Source organism: Pomacea canaliculata, linkage group LG4 (genome assembly GCF_003073045.1).
Source record: "Pomacea canaliculata isolate SZHN2017 linkage group LG4, ASM307304v1, whole genome shotgun sequence".
Lineage (NCBI taxonomy): Eukaryota > Metazoa > Mollusca > Gastropoda > Architaenioglossa > Ampullariidae > Pomacea > Pomacea canaliculata.
Genome location: NC_037593.1, coordinates 1,491,781 through 1,510,280, shown reverse-complemented (window position 1 = coordinate 1,510,280; position 18,500 = coordinate 1,491,781). Strand labels below are relative to the sequence as shown.

General features: G+C 43.5%; 3 protein-coding genes across 4 annotated transcripts; 2 read left to right on the top strand and 1 right to left on the bottom strand.

The window, feature by feature from the left end:
• Positions 1 to 1,508: 1,508 nt before the first annotated feature.
• Positions 1,509 to 5,155, bottom strand: LOC112561817 (sulfotransferase family cytosolic 1B member 1-like). The gene is made up of 6 exons (XM_025234564.1): positions 4,974 to 5,155; positions 4,333 to 4,514; positions 3,654 to 3,974; positions 3,458 to 3,561; positions 3,083 to 3,245; positions 1,509 to 2,770 (listed from the first exon to the last, which is right to left on the bottom strand). Exons 2-6 carry the CDS (start codon positions 4,493 to 4,495, stop codon positions 2,655 to 2,657), a joined length of 867 nt encoding a protein of 288 aa, XP_025090349.1. The 5' UTR covers positions 4,496 to 4,514; positions 4,974 to 5,155; the 3' UTR covers positions 1,509 to 2,654.
• Positions 5,156 to 8,021: 2,866 nt separating this feature from the next.
• On the top strand, positions 8,022 to 12,213 carry LOC112561816 (peritrophin-1-like). 2 transcript variants are annotated; one of them, XM_025234561.1, is made up of 3 exons: positions 8,022 to 8,123; positions 10,483 to 10,728; positions 11,868 to 12,213. In XM_025234561.1, exons 1-3 carry the CDS (start codon positions 8,063 to 8,065, stop codon positions 12,053 to 12,055), a joined length of 495 nt encoding a protein of 164 aa, XP_025090346.1. In that variant the 5' UTR covers positions 8,022 to 8,062; the 3' UTR covers positions 12,056 to 12,213. The 2 variants fall into 2 exon arrangements, with proteins under 2 accessions (XP_025090346.1, XP_025090347.1); XM_025234562.1 differs by lacking the exon at positions 8,022 to 8,123 and adding an exon at positions 9,404 to 9,589.
• Positions 12,214 to 14,995: 2,782 nt separating this feature from the next.
• On the top strand, positions 14,996 to 18,408 carry LOC112561815 (PRKR-interacting protein 1 homolog). The gene is made up of 6 exons (XM_025234560.1): positions 14,996 to 15,119; positions 15,230 to 15,308; positions 15,611 to 15,702; positions 16,066 to 16,160; positions 17,388 to 17,446; positions 17,937 to 18,408. Exons 1-6 carry the CDS (start codon positions 15,021 to 15,023, stop codon positions 18,071 to 18,073), a joined length of 561 nt encoding a protein of 186 aa, XP_025090345.1. The 5' UTR covers positions 14,996 to 15,020; the 3' UTR covers positions 18,074 to 18,408.
• Positions 18,409 to 18,500: the final 92 nt, after the last annotated feature.

The following is an 18,500-nucleotide window of genomic DNA, read 5'->3' as shown; positions in this document are numbered from 1 at the left end:
ATTAGTGAAATGAAGGCAAGCATCACACACACTCGCAGACACAGTAGCTGGGAAAGAAAGACAGAAAGTCTTGTGTGGTTTACGATACAAAGTTGGGACAAAGCCCTCGCTTTTTTGTTCGTTCGTGTGAGAGCAGCAAAAACTCCAATGTGGGGCGCGTGCAGTTTTTTTTTCTCTCACTCTCTCTCTCTGTCTTGACGCTCATCAGCTTCTTTTTTATTTTTCCTTCATGTCTCATCGGTAATCCCCTCTCTTATTTCTTTTTCTCTCTGTGGCCGATGAATTCCTCACTGGTCCTGATGAAGACTGGAGGTAATTTGTCTCATTGTCTGTTAATGTCCCGGATGTCTGTTCTCTATCGAGTTCTTGTAGTGTCTGCAATCTGTTTTTACTTCAATGATGAATGTCGTCTGTGATTTGCTAACTCACTTTTTTACATCTCATTTTTTCATCGTGTTTTTCGTTGTTCTACCTCACAAAGGCTGACTAGTGATCACTGCCAGAGTCTGTTCGTCGTCCTCGTAATGAAGTCCTCCACACCTTGATTAGCGGGGTTCAGTGGGGCTCGTGTCTGCCACTGAGTGAATCCCGTTAGTTTATGATGTCACGTGGTAGTGGTGGTGGATGGTAGTCCCAGTGAGTAGATGTCTTTTGTAATTCGACATTGAAATCCCCCATAACGATGACAATCATCATAACAATGATACCAATGATGGTATAACGATAGGGTGTCTTCTCTCTTTCTCTCTCTCTTTCTCTCTCTCTCTGCTTGAAACTGTTCACAGACGGTTTCTTTCTCCTCTTGTTGCTGTAATTGGATGGTGAATCAATGAATCGAAGCTGTTGTTTTTCAGCCTGACTGTCATGGACCTTGTGGTGACTAGTCTCCACTCGTACAGAGACTGTACATCCCTCCCTGTGTTGCCCCCCTTCATGCTGGACATCGTCTTGTTGTCCACAGTACAGTGCAACCTGTCCTCGTGAAGTCCTCAGTCTGTCTGAGTTCCTCTGTCTCTCGCTGATTTCACATAACATGTAGTTTGTAGATATTTCTTTCTGCTGTCATCTGAACAGGGGCTTCTTGGATAAGTTCTGTCCCTTGGCCTAACGCGCTGAGGGGGATTGTCTGCCCTTGATTTTGTTTACGCTGTGGTCGCGCTCCGATTTGGATAAAAGTGTTGGACCTTCATGTTTACGTTTACCTGTGCTTCTGCTGCCTGCTCAGCGCAATGAGTCCGCCTTTGATGATGATTATTATTATTAATTCCAGAAGCCATTTCTTGTTTTGGTTGTGTTTAGTTCTGTATAAACAACTCTGGTCACACAGTTCTGTATAAACTCTGGACCAGGTGAGTGATGTGAGAAACAAGCGAGAGATGACTGGCATGTTTATCTTATTGTTGACAAGCTAGGTTTCATGGCTTGACTCACTGACTCAGTTATATGACTAGTGTCACTCACAACTGCAATAAACAGACTTTAACACATCTATACTGTACATTGGGTCTGACACTAGACAACTTTATTGACTTCCAGAACTGTTTAATACAGCTTGTCTGTAGTACACACACTATACTATGGGTAATAAACATGTGGTATGAGGCTATACTGTATAATGCAACTTTAATACTGCAATACACTGTATAATACAACTTGTCTGAGCAGTACACAGACTATACTGTGGGAATAATGAGACTATCTGTACTGGCGATGAATACTGTATAATTCAACTTTAATACTGCAATATCCTGTATAATACAACTTGTCTGAGCAGTATACACAGTGTACTATGGAGAATAGAGCTGTTTATCTGAGTACAAACACTGTACTATGGGGAATACTGTAGACTATACACCTATATTGGCTTGCAATACTGCGTGTGAAGACCTCGCCGTGCGTCACGTGCACAGTTGCGGGAGGATAAAGCAGGGGAGGGAACTCTAGCGACCGACTACAAGAGCATCCTAGCGTTTTGCTCTCCCTTTGCTGACGACCGTTATGGGCAGACTGAGGCTGCCTGCTGCCGCTCGTTTTTCTGTTCTTCAGACAAAAGAACAAAGATTGGTCTCTAGACACCCATGCTTGTCTGCTTTTATGTCGGGAGACGTTGAATCAAACATGTCGGAGGGCTTCTGTAACGGAATATTAACGACAGGTCCGTTGCCCAGTGTACTAGCAGACGACGGGGACTTCGTCTGATGGCGGATATGTACTACACCTCGGTTATTCCAACCATAAACGGCTGATCCACACCGTCTCTGCCCCCATCTGATGTCATCCCCACTGTCAGTATAGCAACACTCCAAGACTAAGGAATATTCTAGAAACTTCTGGTACTGCGATCCTAACACGTGTACAGCTGTTAGTGTCTACTCTGTTAGTGTACCTAATACCTATATCTACTGTCAAACATTCCTTTTCAAGCCAACTTTTCCGGAAGTGTAAGCAGCACATGTTGACCTGTACGCAGTCCGCGGAAAAGGTCAACAGTTCAACCGATGTCCACCTTGTCCACTTTAAGCTTCAATTACAGTCTGCGACCACCTGTCACGTGAACCTTGAAGGTGAGAATCAGACTGGTCATTTTATCCACTGGAGGCGACAAGATGATGTTCAGCCTCCTGAGGACAGGTGGATACAGGTGGGCACGACAGTCACTGCAAAGTCTCCCGCAGCTTGAAGCATGAGCCGGCCATCTTGTCCCGACACGCGGCGTCAAAGGTCAGGTTCTGGGTCACGGTGAACCAGTTGCGCCAATCGCCCACCTCACCTGAAACCACAGTCCACCTGCTGATTATTGAGGTAATATTGGATGGTACCGAGGACCCAACCTACTTGATGATTGCCTCGTCTAACCTAACGACTGTATAACTTAGCGACTGTCCAAGCTCACGACTGTCTAACCTAACGACTGTCTAACCTAACGACTGTCTAACTTAACGACTGTCTAACTTACACGACAACAGGTGAGACTACGCACTCCGGGTAGCCTGCCACACAGTACTGGACTATACCCATGCCCTAGTATTTTATTTTCCCAAAGATAAACAAAAAATCGACATAAACAGCTGCTGTGGTCAACCTTTGCGGTAGAAGATGGTGTCGCCGCCGTTGGTCAGCCAGTTGTGTCCCTTTCTTTCTTTCATTCGCAAGAAGCTGCAGGAGTCGGCGACACGCTCCACAAAGTCGCGGTTGTGGTTTTTGTCGAGGAACTGCGAGAGCCGAGAAAGTTCTCTAACGGGATCCTGTCAACCAGTCAACAAAGATTATTAGTCGGACACTGACTTTGTTTAAAATGCTTCATCGGCAATAATTTTACTGAACATCAGCAGTCCATGACAAGAAGTAACACCAAAGCATGGAGTCAATACCACGTGACTATGTGGTCACTATCGTGACTCAGTGTAACACCTGGTAACAACATTACAATGGGGAAACATTACACAGGGTACATTACCTCTTTTAAGTCCTCGTAGGTGATAACAATGAGCGGGTAGTCTGGGTGTTGGTGGATGAATGCCTCCCAGTCCTTCATGTACTCGAACACAGATCCGTAGTCAACTGTAACACAGTGTAACACATCCGTAGTCACAAAAAGACGGTCTGCGCATGCGTGTCAAAACTTGGTGAGAAAAGTGGAGTGGCTACCCTACCGTTGCCGGTGAGGAAGAGGTGGAGGTAGGCGGCCCAGCTACCCCGGTACTCGTACTCCGGCAGCTTGAGGTGATGGTGGTAGAAGGACACGGCCACGTCCTTGGGGTTGCGCAGGATGAAGACGATCTTGGCGCGCATGCGCAGCAGGTCCGCGTTGAGCTGACGTGGCAAGGCGTGAGTGTTCAGCACCCGGGGTGCGGGCTTGGAATCGAAGTATTGCTGCGTCTGCCACTCCATCATCATCAGCTCCTTCTCCGTCTCGTCGACGTCCGTGGAACCAGAAAGGAGCATCCGAGTTACCTCCCATATCCAGTGACAACCTGAAGAAATAAATGTTCTTTATGGAGTGTTTGGGGTGGCTCGGGTGGAAGGAGGGGCTGCTATCTTCCCTTGTGTCTATTCTGTTTCCGTTTTAGCTAAATTGTTCATTCTCTTACCCCATTCCGACATTTATTGCATTATTATTTACTTTTTTCTTTCCATCCTTCTCAACGGCTTGCGGCTCCCTCCCTCTGTTTAATCCCGCGGTTCTCCCCGACTGGTTTCCCCCGCTCAATTCTTTGCATGCGCTCTGTGTTTGTTTGTTTGTCTGCCCCTCCGGCGTACAGTTCACATTTTTAAAGCCTTAACATAAAACAAATGTGGAATAAAGACTGTCAGTGTACAAACAGGACTTGCCAGTCTTGGGATAAGAACAAACAATAACATCATCGGGACGGAAGTTGAAGGTTTTCAACCCCTGGATGACCCCCGCGTCGAGGTCAGGGGGGAAATAATCGCCGTCCACGTCCAGCAAAGTGATTGTCTCCCCTGCACTGTCTGCCAATCGAACGACACCCATGGCGCCTGTAGCCACCTTCCTGTGGACACAAAGCACGGATGTGAAGTCTGTCACCGGCAGCAGTGTGTCTGCTGAGTGAGTGATGGAGATACATAATGAATATAAATATATAAAGACAGAAAATGGCGACGAAGGGAGGTGTGCAGTCCTGTGGACTCGAAGGATCATGGGAAGCGAGGACACGGCTTTGCCATGTGCCTACAAGAGAAAGTGTTTTATTATTTATTTATTTTAACTTTCTTTTGTTTTGTGATTCTCGCTGCTTTATGTAAAAAGTGCAAACGAGGCAAGTTTCTTTAGACAGGAATATTATGCCAGGTTGACTAGTGGTGTCTAGCGAAAGGTAGACGAAAGTTTGAATAAAAAAAAACAGAATATGATCGATCAATGTAGATAGGTATATATAATAGATATAGATAGATCAATAGGATACATAGATAATAGTAGTGAGCGGTAAGTGAAGGCAAGACTGACTTACCGAGTTGACTTTGTTCCTGCAAGGAAACGGCCAGAATGGCGGACAGGTCTGGTGACAGGGGCGAGCACTGATGGCTGTTTGATTCCGTCAGCGGAGTGGCTCCTCCATTGGCTGGTGTCCGGCAGTTTCTCCACATTCCAGATATTCCGCTATTGATCCTCCTTGCGCCAAGGGGAGGCAATTACGGGCGCCGCGCAAACAGCGCCAGCCCCCAGCACCACGTCTGAGCAGCCGAGATTATCCCCCCTTGTCCTACAACGCCACCTGGCTTTTGATGGCTTCCTCTGCGCTCGTGGATGTCCTGCTGATGGTGGTGTGACAAACTGCTGCAGGGAGGGCAGAGGGCAGGGCGGCCATGACTCGTACTCACCACACGTCATCAAACAGGAGTCGCCACCTGGTGACGGACGTGAGTCCGTCACCAGGTGGCGACTCCTGTTTGATGACGTGAGGTCTTGAAGCCAGGGACAATAATATGGAAGTTACTCCCTTTGGATTTTCAACATAATTATTAAGTTTGAAGGTAGGAAGCATTGAAATGGTTGACCGGGTACATGCAGGCCACCCGGTACAAGACAGACAAGAGGTTTTCCTCAATTCTCATCGATTTGAAGTCTGTTAGGCTCAAGAAACCATGAAAAAAAAAATTCCGGAATATTTACAAGCACTTTGGGGCAATTTCCGCTGAATAAATCTTTCAATCAATTTCAGCGGAAACCATGAAGTCTTTTTCTTAATTTTCTCTTTTCTAAATTTGTAAGCTGAAATAGAAATAATTTCATTGGAAATGTATTTTAAAAATTCCACTCATTATGCACAGTTCCAACATATTTCTGCCCCAAGCGGCTTGAGATCAGCTTCGCTTCATCCTGAGCGAGATTAATATATTTTGTCTTGTTAGGTTTGAATGCTGTTCACGAAATCCAGATTCCAGTCCCAGGGGCCGAGATGCCAGGACAGTTCTTATGTCTCCCCCTCTACATCCCATATTTTAATCTACACCTGCTTTGAGGGAAATCTTTTTGACAAGAAAAATGTTTTGTTGATGTGTGGCCTGAAGAGGTAAATGTTTCTTGTTTGTCTCTTGCTAATTTATTTTGTCGAATTTTTTCAAATTTATCTCACGAGAGAATAGAGTTGACTCCCCTGCAAGAAAATGCGAGGTTCTAGAAATGTCATCAGTTCCGCCAGCAGGGGGACAGTTGTTTGCTGGATCCCTAGACCCTGCAGGCCACTCACTCAGTGATGTTCTTGTTGCCAAACTTCGTGGCCAACATCAACATGACCACGTGACCGGCGACAGGGTCGGGGCCATGCCTGGGACACAGGGAGGGGGAGCTAAACGGTCAACGAGGTGCACAGCATCAAAACTAAACTATAAAATGTTGACAACTACCAAACCCTGTGCTGTTGCAGCAGCTACAACCACCACCACGTGACTGTCCCACGCCCGGACTGTGTCGGTGTGGAAGTCGCCAGCGCGTGAGCTGAGCTCAGCGGAAGAAATAAACAGAGAAAATAAAATAAATGGAAGCGACCAGCACAAACGCAGGGAAGGACAATAAACGAGGTAGGGAGAGGATGGAGAGAAGATGGAGCCTACTGCAAGACTCTCCATGACACCAGATGGAGGCGCGCGCTGGTGCGCACGCGCTTGATGGCGGTTGTCGATTTGGACAATGTTGGTGTCTGCCCCATCTCCGTCGTCCTGAGTGGCTGGTAACGGGTTTCGATTACATGGAACAACATCGATATCACAGCTCTCGTCTGCTGCTTACACACGACAGGACAACATGTTGGCGCCATGCTTGTCGTGCTCCGAGTTTTCTGGAAACCACACAGTCGGACCTCAGTACAGATAGACATGTACAGACTGAGTGCCTCTGCTTGATGTTTACAAATTGTTTATGTCTATTTCACGTTGATAGCTTGCCCTAGGTGTTTACAGGTGCCAGAGGTTTGCTAGGTGTGTGTCACGTGACATGTCGTACTCTGTACACAACGAACTTTACACCTGACGAACTGTGAACATCAGTAGAACTGTGAGAATGGTCGCAGTGTGGAGCAGCAGGACATCTGATGCAGGGTGTACACCTCACTACTCTTCCATTTCCGCCTTCAGACTTTATTGCCTGGCCTTAGCCTTATAACATGTAATCCTTCTCGTGGCTTTGAGAGCGACGGAGGGACGAACTCCGGCTTTCTCATTCTTCTCAATGTCCGTGCCACCCTTGCTCCTCACCATGCAGCCGTTGCCTTGGTAACTCATTCTCACCCTGTCTTTATAGTGAGGGAGAAACAGAAGGTAGTCGCAAGGCCAAGAGAGAATCGAAAAAGGGAGAGAGAGGAGGAGAGACAGAGGGAGGAATCATCGTTACAAAGATATTATGCTGCCTTAGAGAAGGAATCGTGAATGAAGGACCAAGGAGGAGACTACCAATGGCGAGTCAGAAGGGAACTGCTATTTGACAGTAGACCTTATTTTCATAGAAAGACCGTGATTGTGTGATTGTGTGATTGTGATTGTGTGATTGTGCAAGTTTCCAAACTCGTTCTGGGAACCTCCGTGACTGATGTCTTTCCGAGGCTTTATTCCTCCATCACCTCCTCGCTGATTCGCAGATTTAATTTCGTGAGTTCGATTATTTCTTTTGGCAAACTCAGAATGCATTTCCAAGACCTCATTTTGTTTGGGAAAAAAGTGAAGCCCTTCTAGCAGTGGAGGGATTTTTGGACCGTCGCAGCCATCGTTGACAAATTTGCAATATTGGCTGGCTGGCTGGCTGGCTGGGTGGTCATGCTCGTCTCTATTTTTATGAGGCTGTCGTCCTTGCAACACCCACCCCACCCGTACTCCACCCCATTCAACCATTTCGTGTTTGTAAAATGTTCAGTTCTCTTGGATCACGTGACCACGAAAGAAAGACCCTGTCGCGACCTGTGACACCGCGCATCATCACAACAGGGCGACAGAGTTCATTAGACAGAAAGGAACAAACTGATTGGCTGCGAGCTGAGATCTGAGAGAAAGGCGAGGGGCCAGCAATTCTCCTTGTCACGTCCTACGTCTCTACCACGTGATCCGCGGAATGTCGACAAGAGCACGCGCGGCACACAGGTCCACGGCACGTGACGTGCATGGGGTGAGGGGTGAGTCTGATGACATCACCGACACTCGTCACCTTAGTGACCCCCACGTACTCACACCTTGTTTTCTTAGTACCCGGGTCTGACGGCGACACCTGCTCACTGACAGTTTGTCTTGCTTGCTCGTCATCATCATCGTCGTCATCGTCATCAGAAGCTGTGGTATTTGTGTTAGCAGCTACAGTTGTGTCTGGACATGTCCTCGCTCGATGACAGTGACACATGTTGAACCCAGATGTCTCTACAAGTGTCCCATTGTCCTTCCACCAGGTCCTCGCCCTCGTGCATTGCTTGCTAGCTAGTTGACACGTGATCACCTTTTTATTTTAGCACCTGTCGACTATACCTGTACCTGATTACATGTCGACAGCTTTCTGATTACATATTACACATCGACATCGTCTGCCCCATTTTTCGATTTCTGTATCATTTGTCTCCCTATCTGATCAATTATTTATTATTTTATTTTAAAACCGATTTAACACGAAAGTGTGCAGTAGGCGGGGATAAGGTTAACCGTTTTGAAATATCTCAAATATTCTCAAGTATCCTGTTTGCTAAAAGGCTCTTGTTTGAATTACAGAAAAGGCGAACAATATGATGTCTAACATGAATTCCAAGTGAAGGATTTCATTTTGTGTGAGATATTTGCTCTCCCTCTTGTTGCACTTCATCCAGGAAAGTATTCAGCACCCGTGGGACACACCTGACCACCTGCACCGAGTAGGAGGGGCTGACTGATGTCAATGCACATAATACTGTGTTTTTATGAAATCAGCGAATCCTAATGCACACCTGGGTATTCCGACACCCACACGCCTTCTGCTCAAGAATCAAAAGTTCATTAAATGTTCATTCAATGGAGCGATAATAACATTACAAAACTGTCCACCTAAACTGAGATGTTAAAGGCAAGTATTGAAGTCCATATCACTGATCCCATGACCCCGTGACCTTACTGTGGCACTTCTTCGTTTATGAGCATCTCAGTGTGGATGTTTATTTGCACCTCGCTCGTGGAAGTCCCTCTGGGTATTTGCACTCAGTTTATAAGCTTTCTTTAGATGCTGTAGCTTATGTGCACTCGTTCGTGCGTTCCGGGTGAGCTACTGTTTATCCATGGCGGTGCTAGTCTGTGGGCGCCGGCGGTTTGTGGCCTCGTGCAGGCGGCTGAGTGTTCGAGTCGCCGCCCGAGCTCCGAGACCCGGAAGAGGCGGGGTAGATACAGGCGGGTAGATAGAGGCGGGTAGATAGAGGCGGGTAGATTAGAGGCCGGGTAGATAGATGCGCGGTAGGTAGAGGCGGGGTAGATAGAGGCGGGGTAGATAGAGGCGAGGTAGAGATTTCAGGGTGTCGACCCACCCGCTCTGTCCCAGACACCCTGCTGGCAGTGAGACGAGCACACCGCTCACACACCTGTGGACTTCCAATGGCGACTGGCAGACTCCCTTTTGTCTTGGTCTTGCTGGGTGAGTTCAGCTCCTTCACTTCTACGGCTTTTTCTTTCCATCTTTTTTTTTTCGTTAATACAACAAGGGTGATATTACTAACACATATCAAATATTACTATAATACACACACATTTATATATCAAATCTATATCCCCGTATAGGTAGTGGAGAACTGTTCATATCCACGTGTGTACTAATGGTTTGTTCATCCTTCCCATTCATTAGCTTTTTCTTTCTCGTGATTTCCTGAGGCACGCAACCCGATGCTCGGTCAGCCGTGGATAAAACTCCTACTCACAAAACTATCCGTTAAAGTTTGTTTTTGTGTAAAGAGTTTACCATTTAACTAATCTTGAACAGCTTTTCCAAAAGACTTCTCTCGTTGTCGTGCATGGAGCAGATGGTCTGCGCTGTTTGCTTTGTTTGTTTGCGATTTTCCCGTCTGCGAACCTTTGTAGGTGTGTTTACCTGTCTTGTGTGACTGTTTGCACTGTCTATCTGAGATGTTGCCGCTGTGTCCATGTTGCTGGTCATGAGACGATGTGGGTCCATGAAAAGCTCAGCGGACTGTGACTAAAATCATTGAATTGTGCACGCTGCCCACCGAGGGTCACCCGAGGCTCACCTTGTTACTCCTGGCGATGCAGTTCTCGAGATGAAGCTGTCAGTCTTGTGTAGGATGTCCACAAGTATGTACACCACGATGTGGTGGGGGAGGAGGCACTGGTAGGAGCTCTCAGTTCCTCTTATCTGCCACCGAAAGTGTAAAAGAAAACAAACATTTGGACAAAATTTCTATCCTTTCATTCTTTCTTTCGTTCATTTGTGACTTTGTTCGCTCTTTCTATACTGAATGTGTTTGTTCGTTAGTTCGTTCCTTTTTTGTGTTTATTTGTGCATGTTCTGTGCAGGCTGCCTATTACGAGTGACTCCGTCAGCATCTGCCGCCTTCAGCTGTGGTACCCAGGATCTGGGCTTCTACCCGCACCCGACTTCCTGCACCCAGTTCTTGGGTTGCGTCTATGGGCAGCAGTACACCATGCACTGCCCCTCGGGACTCAACTTTAACCCCACCCTTCACCTGTGTGACTGGCCGGACAACGCCGGGTGTGTGGTGCCACCCGCCCCACAAACCCAGATCTCGCCGTGCACTGGATGTAAGTCTCACCCGCACATCTGCTGTTGCTGAGTGTGTGACACATGCACGTTCCCCGGGTGTACGCTCGAGCGTGAGGGTATCTTAGTTAATTTGATGCATGTGGCAACATCCAATCAGCTTTTAAGAGCTTTTGTAGTGCTGGAATTATGTGGACTGTTTATTGTCATGTGGCTGAGCTGATATCCATCAGTCTCACTCCTCTGTGAGCTGCTCGATGAAAGCCAAGGCGATGAAAGCCAAGCTCATCTGACAGAGGCCGACACTGTCTGTCTGTATGTGACTCGTTCACCATCGTGTGCTGCCTCATACAAGGTCTGTCGGCTGCTGTCGTCCACCCCTTTCTTCCCGGGTGTGATGAGGGGGGTGAGGGGTCAAAGTCTGCGAGAAGAAAGCCTTTTTTACTCATAAGACTGTTCATGTATAGTAACTTATTTGCTTATAAACAGCATGCTACTAATCAGCTCAGCTATAAACCAGTTAAATAAATGTAAGGACTTTAAACAAGTTTAAAGCAATAATCTGCTGACATTTCTTTGCCTCTGCAAATATAATTTATCTGTTCTATTGATACATTGTTGCCCTCGTCCCTATGCTCCTCGAGGAATAACAAGAACAAAGTAAATTGAGACACTGACAGACTTCTTGATGCTAGGAGGTTCTTTCTCGCGCGTGCATGTGTGAGAGAGAGAGAAAGAAAGAAAGCTGATCGTAAAGAAAAAATAATAAAAGTATTAAGTCTCAGCTGCTGAGTTTTAAATTAAAAAGAAACCCTTCAAATTGATGGCTTGGCAAGCATTTCACAGTGAAATTTCACGGCAGCTGACAAAACATCAAGATGCACTTTTTAAGTTTGCCCTGGCAGAGATTCGACCCCCTGAGAAAAATATTTACTGCGCGACAGGTCTGTGGGTGCTCGCTGTGTCTTGCCACAAATCAGTTTGCACACGACAGTTATTTTACAATCAACGTCTGATGCTGCGACACCAACCTTCTCGATGCTTCTCTCCAAGTCTGGCAACCACGTGTACTGCTGGTTACTAAGACAATAAATATCAATTAATATTTCAAATTAATTTTACTTTACAATTAATAAATTAACTAATAAATAGAATGAACACTACTTTTGTGTTTCTACAGGTGACCTTTCCAGTCTCTGCCCCTCTCACGTGACCTATTACCAGTTTCCCGATTGGACAGACTGCACCGCCTACTACATATGTACGAGGGGCGTGGTCTCGAGAGTGACGTGCCCGTCTGGTCTCTACTATCACTTCCTTCAGTGGAGCTGCGCACAACAGGAAGACGCGCCATGTTTCCAGGCCTGATCACGTGATTGACCCTCGGACAACAAATACAAGACCATGGATGTGTATAGGTGGATGGCTACCGAGACCAACGCTTAGCCTCTTGCGAAGTTCTCCCCTGTTAGTCTCGGCGAGCCTAAACAAAGAATGTGACTAAACCGGAAGCTTTGTATACACCAGCCTCGTTTTAGTAGTTAATCTGAAATGTGAATAAACCGGAAGCTTTATAGTCTCATGTCTCGTTTTAGTAGTTAACTGGAAGAAATCGTCTGCCAGCAGTCCAGTAATACAAGTTTGTAACTAGACCAAAGCTGAGGTCATCCATGACACTATACCCATCCCCCACAACGCGAAATCATCTCAAGGTGGAAGCACTTTCCCTTCCAGAATCAACAACAACAGCCATGACACAGCTGGCAGCTCCATCGCTTCTCAGAGTTCTTGGTTGGAGTGTCCCTGCGTGCTGAAACGAAGAAACCATGGTAACCACGAGAGAAGAAAACGTGTTGGAACAGAATTGTGCTAAAGGAAATGGCGGGTTATTTTTGTTGAAATAAAATACCCTGGATGCAGCGTGCTTTGTCACTTTCTGTCCTTGGAGTGTTTCTCCATTTTTTTATTTATTCCTTCTTCGTTTTCATATTTGTCGATTTATTTGTGAAGGCAGGAAGATGTCGCTCCCGGGGATATCAAGTTCACCTGTACTTACACCAAATACACAGCCACGATCATAGACGAGGGCGCAGTGCAATCTAAATACCTCTTTGGAAACTTCTACGTCCTCCTCGTGCTCTGGCTGGCTGGCTGGCTGGCTGGCTGGTGTGTGGTAGTGGGTGCATGCGTGGGCAAATATTTTTTCTTTTTCTTTTTTTCCAATACAATCCACATCATTTGTGTTTATTTGCAGATGTCCGGTGCAGTTAACACAAAGTGTCAGTATTTTTTAATGATGATGATTGTTGCGGGGAGGGTAGCAGTGGTGACTAAGTGGACTGTGCATCTGTAACAAGTGTTCTACAGCCGTTATAACTTTAGTTTGCTATGCTTGCTGATTCTGACAAACACATTCACATCGCAAGGAGATAATCTACACGACTAAAACACTAGGAAACAAATGTAAAGATCGAATACAAGTTGTTGCAGATACCTTTTGTTTAACACCACGACTGCACTGTTGCCTGGCTAAAGATGGAACCGTTGAAATGTAGCCACCCACATTGATGATGTTAGCACGCACTTTGTCTCAGGAATGTGGTGCATTTATTGAGTTTCTGTGCTTACATGCTTGCTGAATGCTCAGTAAACAGTTTCAGTAGCTCGGTCCTGCAGCAGAAACCTATACATCTAGTTCAAAAACTGGGCAGTGCAGGGTGTGAACACTTAAAGCTGGTGTTTTATTGACCAGAACATTCGGCAAGCAAACAGCAGGACCAGCACATTAGTGATTTTCTTGAACTGAGGCTGTATTCATTGAGAGATGGAGGTAAATACATGAATGAATGTAAATACATAGATACAGCTGAAAGATCCGCCAAGATGATACAAGAGCAGACGTTTGGTTTAGTTACCCCGCTAGTTGGACACGCGTATGTCCTGTGGAACTGTCTCAGCTAAAACTTTAAAAAGAAGCAAATACTGTTTTAACTATAAAGGTAAAACATGAAAGATAATGATTGAGTTATGTGCACATTTTCAATGCCATCAGATTTCCATTGATTTCACCTTATCGCACTAAAGCTCTGTAACGAGATAGGTTGATGAGACAGTAGCTATAGTGTAAAATGTCTTGTTTGATTTCTATATGCACAAATACTTTCAACACAAACACAAATACATCTATACCTGTACTCACAAATATTATCAGAACAAATGCTAAAAACACAGATAGGACAAATATTCTAGGATTTAGCAAATCTGTGTGACTCATCATTCGACATCTATTATCTACTCCTTCTCTTTCTTTGTGTGTGTGTGTGAAAGAGACAGAAAAGCCTGTCCTTTGTATGTCACCACACCAAATACTGTTTGTCCCTGGGTCACACTAATTACAGTCTGTTCCCCTGCACGTCACATCGCATAGCCGTCTGTTCCCTGCACGTCACATCGCATAGCCCATGTGTGTCGCACTGTCTCCTCGCACCAAAGACAGTTTATTCCCTGTACGACACAACAAGGGCATTTCTTTGTCCTGTATTTCACACACGTGCATTACACAGTCTGTTCACATGTTCCTCGCACTAAACACGGTTTGTCCTCTCTTAGTCTCTTCTCTTTTTTTAATATAGTACAAAGTTCGGGTCATCTGCAAAGGGAGGTAGTAAGGTTTTAAGTTCATAGGAACGTTTTAGTTCCCTCCCTTTCTTATTCTTACTCACACAACTTTCACACAGAAAAATCGTATCTTACTCCCTTACGGAGGCAAATTAAGGATGAATTTAATATATTTAAGGAAGTGACGTGAAGCTTTATATTTGACAATGAACTGATATTGAAAGCTCATATGTTCAGAAAGTGACGACCACGGGAAACCGGCTTAGTGGCATGATACCAGAAAAATCTGTCAAGGATGCTTTTCTAAACTTGTGTACGGCTTTCTTTTAACCTTGGTTAACAGCCGTCCATAGGTATCAATGCTTGAAAAGTCAATCAGTAATAATAGTGTAACAACAGCGAAAATTCAGAGACGAATAACGAAATTACTGAAAGAATCATAAAAATGTCATAGAAGAACAGCTTATAGCTGTCTACTTAGGATAACATTTAAATATTAGCTTATGAGGATTACGTTTAGAAGACTAAGACGTGACTCATATAAATATATACAATTTACAAAAGTTGTATGCTTTTCACTTTTTGTTTGTTTGTTTTTTTTATTAGCTTTATCCCCAAGTTATGTTCCTCAAATATTATGTCCTTAAACGGTCCGGCCTCCACTATTTACGTTAAAATACAACCGTTCTGGAATCGTTTACTTTGGGGCTCGAAAATGGCGACGAAAGAGAAAGCGTCGACTGGTTCAGTTGCTGTTGCGAAAACACCAGCTGATCTGCAACGAATGCGATTAGAAAAATTAATGGCCGCTCCTGTAAGTGTTTTTTTTTTCCATGTAGTAGTATCCGGAATAACTGCCTTCACCCAGGTTGATTTCTGCCGCTAATTCTTTTCTCTCTCTCTGTTTTGGAATATTGATTTCAGGTAAAGCCCGTGTTTATTCCAGAAAAGTCTAAAGGAGCTAAAATGAAAGAGCCTCCAGAATTCATCAGAAATGTATGGGGTATGTTTTTACAATCATTTATAAAACAAATATTTATTTTATTCTTATAAATACTTTCAAGCAAATTACTGTGAGGCGTAAAAAGTAGAAGATAAAACCAAACAAATTCATTCCATAATGTCCTGTGTTATTGATGTCATTGTTTCTCTACCTCATCATAACAAAAATAATTTTGTAATAATACATTTTGCTGTATCCGTTACTATTTAAAGTTTTTGGTATTTACAAAACTTTAAAATTGGTTATGGATTGCTCTCATTGTAGACTTTTTGCATTTATCAATCTGATAACAATAATTTTAGGATCAAGTGCTGGTGCTGGAAGTGGAGATTTTCACGTTTACAGGGGTGTTCGACGACGTGAATATGCTCGTCAGAAATTTACTGCAGAACAGGTGTGCATATCACCAGAGCGTATTTCCTTTCTTTCCATTTTGACAAATCTTTTGATGTTCTACTTGTTAATCTGCAATCATTTATTTGTAATCACACAGAGAACTGAAGAAATAACTTTTGTTTTATCATAGACACCATGTGCATGGCATGCATACTACATTTTTGGAAAGTGGGGTGTGGTGGTTTTTCCCTCCCTGTGTGTTTGAGAATTCCCTCTCGTTATTTCATCTGCTTTAAAATGAGATGCTTAATTAATCTCTATCACTATTTTTGGAAAACAAATCTCCAATCACCTAAATATAACTGTTATGTTGTCAAAATGTTTAATAATGGGCTAAATTTATTCTTGTATTCTTTCCTAGAATGACAAGATGGATAAAGATGAGAAATACCATATCAAAGTTGAGGAGAATAAGAAGGCAGCAGAAGAGAGGACTGCCAAGAAAAGAGCCAAAAGGTAAATTTATTGTCTTTTCCTGCCCTATGTAGCTTGTGCTATTATTGGGTTTGGAAGGAGAGTATGTTGGTTTGATTATATGCTATTTAGAAGTAGGGCAGGTAAGACAATGTGTGTATGAAAAAGATAAGAGGAGGGGTAAACACAGAGAGGAGGTAGAGAGTGGTATGTAATTGTCTACCCATGCCATCATTTTTATTAAGTCAGATGGAGGGATAAAAGGGAAAAATATTTTAAAGTAAAGCAACCCTCTGTAGAGTCAGGTACTCATTTGTGGCAGCTGATTTAAGAGAGGTAAGTCACAGTACCACATGGGTATTGACCTACCATACCATGCTCTAACCACTTGGCTATCTGCTTTCCTGATAAATTTCCCAAGTCACTTCCATATGCTGGACAACCATAGGTTAAATATTGTTTAGCAGTGTGCATTAGAAATGACCTTGTTTTGATTTCCAACATTGTCACTTCTGCAAAAGTCACATTTAGATAAAAATTAGGTTGGTGCTCTATGGTAAACATTATAGATATTCTTCCACTTAAGATACTGCAAGAAGAGTCAAATCAGTTTTATATATTTAATACTTTAAGTTCTTACAGTTCATCATTAGGTCTTGAAGGTATTCCAAAAGTTCCCATTGTTAGACACCCCCGAACTTTACACATCATTTCCCGCGACACTTGCAGTTTTAGGTGTTCTCTACAATGGATAGGAAGATTTGTGAAAGTTTCTTTAATGAATTTAGAATAATATATCTGAATGAAAATTCAAAAACGCTGAACCATTTTTTTTTTCTGATGATTTTAAAGTGTTCTGACCCATTAGCTTTATTATAGTCTCCCATCTCTCATTTTAGAGGCCGAATTTCCACCATCCCACTGGAAACATTGGTTCGACCTGCAGAAGGGATAATAGGGTAGATAGAAGCAGTTTATGGAACATGATGAACAGCAGGAGGGTAAAAGGCTAGATGGAAGCAGTGAAATATAACGAACGGGGTAACTTGCACTGCATGTACTCCTCCCCTCCTGCAGGTCAAACCATTAGTTCCCTCCCTTAGTAAAAGTTGAGCCTTAAAATTTTCTAATTGTAATTACTGTAATTTGTAATTATGTTTGTGGTGATGTTTGCAATTGTGATTATGATTACATTTAAATCAAAGTAGGAAGGCAGTGATTACTTCTTGTAATGTCTAATGAAATTAATCACAACTTGTATTTTTTTAGGTTAAAGAAAAAAGAAAAATTGAAAAGCAAGAAGGCAAGAAAGGACAACAAACCATCAGGTAAACATTTTAAGTACAGTGTACTTGTATTTTTTAATTGTTCACTTTATAATTACTCCTAGGGGTTGTTTCACTGACTTTATTTACGACTAGCAGCGCAATGGTTAGCGCCTTCTGTCACCAATACATTGAGGATTGGCTGTCCTGAGTTCAGATCTTGTCTCAGGCACGGTGTTCTTTCTCTGCATGTGGCAGTTTTCGTTTTTTATATAGCTGGCTGCTTTGCCATGAAATAGCCTTAGTTACTCACTTTGTGTAAAACAACCCACTCCCCCTCTTTCACTTTATGACTAACATTTGAGAACAGCACAACCATAGTTAACTAGTGGAAATTCATGTATTTCTTAACTTGAGGAAAGTTGATATTTATTGGAAATTGTCATTTTAACTTTAATTTTATAATTTCAGGAGGGTGTTATTTTGGTAAAAAGACAAAATTAAAACATTTTAGTTATATACTGTACACCTTAAATTTTTCGTTTTTTCATAGGAGAAAACAGTGATGAGGATGAAAAACATGAGGATAATGAAGATGGTAATACTGATGATCAGGTAGATGAAAACAGCCAGCCAGTCAGCAGGAACTCTCGGTCAAATAAGGACCAGAATCAAAAGCAGGATGAATAGAAATCGCTAGTGTGATGATATGAAGGATGGTTACCTGACTGCGAGGCACTTCGACAGACCTCTATAAACAGTGAAAATTCTGTTATTCTAAATCAGTTGGAGAAGCTAACTAGAGGAGTGAACTTGCTCCCACTCCTCAGCTATTGGAGTGATGTTAGAATGATGAGAAGACTGTCTTGTAGACTGTGGAATACAGAATCGATGGAAGAAAGTCATTGTTATGCATGTATATACTCTAATAAAAACTGTGTTACTGTAAAATATTGCAATGCATCCACTTGTGCCATTTTTTTTTTTTTATCAGTGCATAAAATAAAGTTATTTTAGAAAAAGCATTTTTGATTTCAAACATGCATGTCAGATATGTAATACAAACTGTGACTAGAAAAAAAGTCAGGCAAAAATACTACCACGAATTGATTTTCAG